The sequence below is a fragment of the Tachysurus fulvidraco genome, chromosome 10 (assembly GCF_022655615.1).
Source record: "Tachysurus fulvidraco isolate hzauxx_2018 chromosome 10, HZAU_PFXX_2.0, whole genome shotgun sequence".
Taxonomy (NCBI): Eukaryota; Metazoa; Chordata; class Actinopteri; order Siluriformes; family Bagridae; genus Tachysurus; species Tachysurus fulvidraco.
Genome location: NC_062527.1, coordinates 9,524,378 through 9,531,701, shown reverse-complemented (window position 1 = coordinate 9,531,701; position 7,324 = coordinate 9,524,378). Strand labels below are relative to the sequence as shown.

At 38.1% G+C, this 7,324-nt stretch overlaps 1 protein-coding gene across 1 annotated transcript; it reads right to left on the bottom strand.

Moving 5' to 3' along the window:
• Positions 1 to 1,839: 1,839 nt before the first annotated feature.
• anxa2a (annexin A2a) lies at positions 1,840 to 6,149 on the bottom strand. The gene is made up of 13 exons (XM_027173234.2): positions 5,999 to 6,149; positions 5,004 to 5,110; positions 4,815 to 4,908; positions 4,339 to 4,433; positions 4,139 to 4,252; positions 3,947 to 4,037; positions 3,785 to 3,864; positions 3,559 to 3,618; positions 3,332 to 3,425; positions 3,123 to 3,218; positions 2,962 to 3,020; positions 2,590 to 2,712; positions 1,840 to 2,451 (listed from the first exon to the last, which is right to left on the bottom strand). Exons 2-13 carry the CDS (start codon positions 5,049 to 5,051, stop codon positions 2,392 to 2,394), a joined length of 1,014 nt encoding a protein of 337 aa, XP_027029035.1. The 5' UTR covers positions 5,052 to 5,110; positions 5,999 to 6,149; the 3' UTR covers positions 1,840 to 2,391.
• Between the last annotated feature and the right edge of the window lie 1,175 nt (positions 6,150 to 7,324).

The window sequence follows — 7,324 nt, the reverse complement described above, 5'->3', positions numbered from 1 at the left end:
ATGTAAAAACTGTCACTGTCCTTCATGTACTCTGTGTGTGTGTGTGTGCGTGTGTGTGTGTGTGTGTGTGTGTGTCGCACCACTAGGACTTGCTCTGCATTTGACATTCATGGGCTTGAGGTTCTATCTAAATGATTGAGTGCCAGCGTTTGTGATGGCAAATTGCATCGTTTCAATCCAGGAGAGTTTTTCCCTGCGGGTGTGGTGAAAGTCCCTAGGGCCAGCCTGGAGCTCAACAGCATGTTGTACATCCACATAAAAAGGAAAAAATATGGGAGCTACTCTCATCTTTATGATGTGGAGATTAATCTGTCAGCGTGGCCTGGCGTAAATCTGCACCCTGCTTTTGCAAAATACTGTTTTACTCGCCTTTACACTATATTTTATCTTTTATTGGCAATAAACATAAAAACGCACAAAGGGGTAATGTTCTCATCAATATTATTACAAAATGACAATAAATTTGAAGGGTTATAAGCTTTTGAAGGAATTCCCACTCCGACCACAAAGCAGTTAGGAAGAATGTGAAAACCTTCCTGTGCTCAGATCTAACATGAAATCTTCTGAGCTTCAGCATTAACACTTTAATATGTTTAAAAAGTAATTCAACAATAAATTGTCAGAAATATAAATACATATAAATGTTAGATTTGTCATACATATAAGCAATATTTATATTGATATTAAATTATTATGAATGATTTTGTACACATATGTGTGGCATCCCTGAGTTTAATTAAAGATTTTCTCATTTGAATATTTCCCGGCATGCTTAGCGATTATTATGAGTTATCATATAGTTTTATAACCTGTTTTAAATATGAGCTTTATGATTATGGTTTTTGAATGTTTTGATGATATTAGTCAGCTTTTGCTGCATGTGTGTTGAGATATAGTTGTTATGTGAAGAGTTGCCTGCTTTACTTTGCTATTGTGTAACACAAGAGACAAAGCATCTCCTAAAAGATGAACGGTTTAATTAATGAGGTCCTAATCAGTATAAGAAGATATTATTCATCTTTACCTGTCACATCACCTCCAAAGGTGTTCATCCTCCATCTGCTTGTAGAAAACGTGGTGTGTTGTATGCTGGAGCTGCTGCAGCTTTCCCCATCATCAGGACTGCAATGTCAAGGCTTTACTTTGCTCTCTTACCCTCAGAGACCAACAGCTTCAACAGCACATTTACATTTCCAGCATTTGGAAGACACCCTTATCCAGAGCTACTTATATTATCTCATTTTTTTTATACAACTGAGCAATTGAGGGTTAAGGGCCTTGCTCAAGGGCCCAACAGTGGCAGCTTGGTGGACCTGGGATCGAACTCACAACCTTCTGATTGGTAGCCCAACACCTTAACCACTAGGCTACCACACACTCCACACAAGCACAAAAGCCCCATTCGCTTTCTGCTATGCTAATGATCTTAGCTGGAGGTTAAATTAACACTTTTAATTAAAAAATCAGCACCAAACAAACACAGCAAAACACACTAATGATTAAACCATCTAAATAAAGGCGCTTCATTCTAAAGGCAGGGCAGCGTGAAGAGAGTTTTATTACTGTCATAAACCATGTCACAGAAGGAGATTCCCAACCAAATAGACTCGCAGTCAGTGGCAGATAATGGCGAGGAGATGGATGGTATGCTTACTGTATTATGTGATTATTATGTAAATGGTTTTGGAATGAATATGATGCCTGATTTCCTTAAGTAACAAATCAGTAAGAGTCCCTCTAATCAAAGCCTGTGTGGTTGGACATGTGCACAATAGCACAAAATCTTTATCTAGTTTTAGAATAAGGAGATAAAATGTGTAAACAATATTGGCGATCAAATACTTTTTAACTATTTATTGAAAAAAAAAAAAAAAGCTCAAAACAGCAAAATGAAGCTTCAGCAGGATTGAGATTGTTGGCAAGCTGCTTAGAAGCAAAGCCGTGTGATGCTCTACTGCTCTCTAGTGGTGAATTACACAAACTGCACTCCTACTACAAGAGTTTTAGAACATGATATAAACTCAGCAGTTATGCAACACAGAAATACAAAGAAATGTGTAAGTATATTTTTTTAAAAAGTAACAGTTTAATAAACGTTGTCCCTTAATTTATACAGAAATACATTGGGCTTCTTTGTGGATTCTAAGTCAGTTACGATTACCAAACCTGGATTTGAGCATTCATTTGTCATTCCTTCAAATGCTTAAAGACTACACTGGGATTTTGTCTTTGGAACACTGAGAGTCCAGTTAAAAATACACTGATCCATACAGATTACAGACTATCCTTAATGCTCGAACAGTACATCAGAGGGCTAAGGGCTGAGAAGATGAGAGGCTCCTGAGGAACACAGCATTCGTCGGTCCTGGAACCAGAGTTACTTTCTCCTCTTTAATCATCTCCTCCACACAAACTCAGCAGAGCCTGCTGATAGTCTCCTTTAGTGTGTTCCTATAGATACAGGAACAACCATGCTCATGTATATACAACATCAATGATACATTAAACAGAAGATAGTATGATTATTAATGATGGATTATGGTAGGAGACACGTAGCAAGCATATACATGTGATTAATATGAAACTTACAGAGAGAGTCTTGTACAGAGACTTTCCAAACTGGGCCTTGAACTCAGACCTGATCTTCTTAAGGTCTACCTCACAGCGCGAGATCATGATTCTCGTCACCACTTTCTCCTTTACACCTTTACTCTGAAACACACACAATTTTGTCTTACTATCCTTCTGAGGATCCTGGTATAAATATTATAAACACACACTTACACACACACACACACACCCCACACACACACAGAATTGTGCTGCCTGATGTAACCTACATGAAATAAGCATCCTGTGACAACAGCAGCTAAATTACCACAAAGATAAACTTTACACTTTTATGGATATGAGTGAATGTTTTTTTTAAAGAGAAGGAAAAACAGGACAAAATGCAGTTACCTTCATGGCATCGTTGAGTCTGCTGGCAAAGTAGAGCTGTTTGTTTTCAAAGCACTGAACTGAACAGAAAGAGTGTGGAGATGTTTTAGTTTACATACATTATACACTGAAGGTATGATCTGTTTCTCTGATACTGTAACACTATAGTGAAGGAGTCTTACCGAGTGTAAGGAAGGACTTCTCCAGATCTCCTTTCACCTCCTTCCTGATGCTCTCCTGCATATCATAAGGACTGTAGCTCTTGTATCTCTCAAATACTAGAAATAAAAAAAAAAACCATATGATTATAATATATCTTTTGTATAAAACAAATTTAAGGTCTACTTGTATTTTAATAGTGAAGAGAGATGAATGTAAGGGGCTTAGAAACCTTTCTGCAGATGAGGGACACTTCTCTCGGACATTATGCTAATCCAGGTTTTGACATCGGTGCCTTTCCTTTTCACTCCAGCTTCATACAGAGCCTTAAGAAGCAAAAAAAAAAACAAAAAACAAAAAAAAAAGCATAGATTCTTAGATTTGCTCAGATCACATTTAGAAGTGTGAATGTAAATTAATTTATCCAAGATGTCTGTTTGAATCTGTTTAATTACTTACTCTGGCATCTTCATCAATTTTCTCATAGTCAACTACAGAACTTGGCTCATCCCTCTTGACCTGTTGGGAAGATCATTACAAATAACATTTTATACACTGAGAATTTTCTCTGGGTCTGGTAATGACACACAACCTTGATGAGCATATCACTAATTTAATTGTATGATTTCTAAATTTCATTCAGACTTGATTGTCCATGATGGACAGAATGCAGACAGTTCCTCACCGCCACTAGAGCAAGCAGCAGCTTAGCAAAGTCTCCTGAGGTGTCTCCAGCCACATCCTTCTCCAGGTCCTTCTTGAACACTGCACACACACACACACACACATTTACTTGCCGTCATTCCTGCTTATCTGTCAGCAGCTAACATTGACTTCTCACACTTACATTCTTTGTAGACTTTTTTAATGTCTGCCAGCTCTGCATTGCTTCGAGAGCAAAGGATCTCGATCAGGCTCTCCTCATCTGTTCCTAAACCCTGCACAGACATGTTACAGCAGTTGATATATACACACATGAATGCAGTGTCTAACCCAGCTGATCGAATGAGACACAGTTCTGTCATTAGGCTGATCTTACTTTTATGGAGGCTTTAATCTCAGAGGCATCATACTGAGCAGTGCTCTTCATCAGGCCCAAAATAACGGTCTCGAGAGAGCCAGACAGCGCCGCCTTCAGGGCAGAAATCATATCCTGTACAGAAATAGATTCAAGTTATTAATGAAAAAAAAAACAGTGTTTATTTTCTTATTTAAAAAAAAAACACTAATTGTTCTGACCTTCTTGGTTCTCCTCTCATATGCAAAGGCAATTTCTCGTCTTTGGTCATATGTCCGTTTGGTGAGGATCTGAATAATGGTCTGTTCATCCACACCTAAGATACACATTGAATGTTTTTTTTTCTCTTTCTCTAATGCTTATAAATCATTTCATCACTCCAGGATAATTAATGGAACACGGTTGTGGTTGTACAATTTCTATCCTACATCCCTATTGTATACTGGAATTTTCCACTGGTAGAGAAAAAAGCTTTAGTGAGCATGTGTTTAGTTGATTGCAGACTATAGCTACCAGAGCCTCACCCAGAACTTTCCATTCAAGGGTAAAAACCTCCACACAGGAAAATGACTCATAAACGCTCCTGATTCTGGCCAACATTAAGCCCTTGGTAAGCTCTGTCATGCGCGTACTGTAGTCGTGTCTAAAATGCTTTTTCACATGAACCAAAAAGACAAAGACAAGGAGTTTTGCTCACCTTTAGTTTTGATAGCTGTCTCAATTCTGGCAGCATCTTTGTCTGGATCAAAATCAGCTGCAGGAACTACAGTGGGGTAGGTGGGATCGCTCGACTGAAATATGCCATTACAAAGAATGCAGTGTTTGAGTTTGGACTTCAGCGTGATGTAGAAAAAAAGGAGTTTCATTTAATGTGGACAAAACCTACCCCAAAGTTAAGGGTCAGCTGACCCAGGAATTCAGATACCAGAGCCATCTTAGAAGTTAGATGCTTGTACTTTATTTAAAGAGTTATATTCCAACAGTCCAAAAAATCTGGAAAGGAAGTGAGAACAGAGCATTATGCAATCATGCTGAGGAAAAGCAAAGGTTATGTTAGCATAGGGTGAGACAGACATCAATGTTAATAGCACCATGCTCCAGTCTAGCACAAAGGTCTAGCACAGAGAGGGGGGTGTTGACTCAGACGTAGGTGGTTCCATGAGTCATTAGCCTGCTTCTGAATAATATAAAATTAACATGGATTTTGTGGTAGATTTAATGGCAGCTGTGATTTCTCTGAGAGAGGAAATCACGCAGAGGTCCAAAATTAAAGCACTTGAGAGTACTGCCAGGTTTTGTTTCACTTCCTTGCTATTGTTCAAAAATTCAAACAGCCTTAGCCACATAGAAACCAAACAAACAGTAAAGGTCCAACATTACTAGGAGCAGAAGCCTTAGCAAGGGATTGACACGATGATAAGGCTTTTAAAGCTATATTAATTTACTGCTGTTCTGTGGTCTTTTGTCTTGGTTCTTTGGTAAAATACATACTGTCATAGCAGACTTATGTAAGGACACACCCTTAGAGAGAAAAAGAGAGAGAGAGAAAGAGAGGGAGAAGTATGCAAGCCATAATCATACCATGTCTACTTCTGCTCCATTAGAAATCACTGTGATTAAGACCTCAAAACTAATTTTTTTAAACGTTTAACACATTTCTCAACCGAGACTTTCTTCCTTATTATGAAATGCCTTATATGTTTTTCCTATAAAAAAAAGAGCACTGTAGCTTTAACTTGAGAAAAGCACATCAGCAGGAAGGAATGGCATCAGCAAGGTTGCCAATGCCACATTTGTTCTTCTGTACACTACACAGCTGCTACAGCACAGGATTTCAGGATTTCATAGAAGTACTTCAGTAGTTTTGGGGTTTGAACTTACCCAAGTAAGCAGAAGATGCACAGAAGAGTTCCAGCTATGAGAAGTGAAAAGGGTGTGGTAGTTAAATACCACAGGATCTGCCAGGAGTCGTCTCCTCCCTTTAGTGCCTCCTCCTCTACTACACAGCAGGAGAAACTCCCCCTGATAATTCACACACGTCAGTCCTCAACGCTCCAATGTAACACAGACCTTTGGGTCATTTCATTATGACTGACTAAAATGCTTTACATGAAGCAGAACTACATCTTTAGAACATGAGTATGTCATTTTTTTTACAGTACGAAAGGAAATATTGAGCAAGAAATAATATAATAATATGCATAACGGTTATTAATTACTCTCACTGAATGTAAATGTAGGTGTCTGTACACACTATTGTTTTAAGTCTCTGTTTCACCTAGAGACCAAAATACACCTTTAGTGTTTGATTACAGTTCATGCGAGAAAACTAAAAGTCTTGTAATTACCGGTTTCAAACTACACATTAACTTCTAAAGGTAAGGAGATCAGATACATAACAGTCAGGATGAAAACTGCAGCCATTTCATGACATAACAGAACCAAGGACAAAGCATCACAAACTGATTTAAAGAAACGTCCACCATAAAGACCCGCACTTTCCTTTACTAGGGATTAGCTTTCTTGTCAGTAACTGACATTTGGCTCAGACACATTCATTTGGCTTTATTGTGTTGAAATGCTTTTTCTTTTTGGGCCAAGCTGAACTGAAAACTCCCAAACTTACTAAACATTTGGTAATAGGGATTTTGTTCATACTGGTGTGCTAATGTTGAAAATGCCAGTTGTCCATAAATTACAAAGTACTTCTATGACACAGCTGATTTATATTCCATAAAGCTAACAAACAGCTCACACTGCTGAGAATGACATGGTGATGAGTAAACAGCTTGTCTCTTAATCACTAATTGGTCCAAAAATACAGCTCAGCCAATGCAGCGTGCCGGCTACCAGAAGCACCCACTAACCCTTCTTCCTTTCATAGTGGGCAATTAATTTCATCCTAATTTCATAGCTAGTCTTATTGACAATTAATTTTTTTAAAACTAGCATTTAATAAAATTTCATGTTGAAATTTGCAGTAACTTCCAAAAGCTACACCATTTGGAGCCTGTTAGTCAAGGCTCAAATTAGTGGTTTCATCATATCCACATTTGCGCAATCTCACAAGTTCTTGTGAACTGGATGCTCCACAGTTCTTGTGTAAATTCTCCTGCAAACAATTTACAAATAAACTAAATTGTATACAAATACATATGTGGTCCCTTGTTCATGGAGAGAAAAATGAACACATCACAGTGCAGAATG

What these genes read in the sequence shown, in the direction of transcription:
- anxa2a (XM_027173234.2), bottom strand. Translation starts at nt 5,051, where the DNA reads ATGGCTCTGGTATCTGAATTCCTGGGTCAGCTGACCCTTAACTTTGGG. An exon ending in TGTCCCTCATCTGCAGAAAG is followed by an intron (nt 3,219 to 3,331) that starts GTTTCTAAGCCC and finishes TTTTATTTCTAG; the next exon opens with TATTTGAGAGATACAAGAGC. An exon ending in CTCTGTACAAGACTCTCTCT is followed by an intron (nt 2,452 to 2,589) that starts GTAAGTTTCATA and finishes CTGTATCTATAG; the next exon opens with GAACACACTAAAGGAGACTA.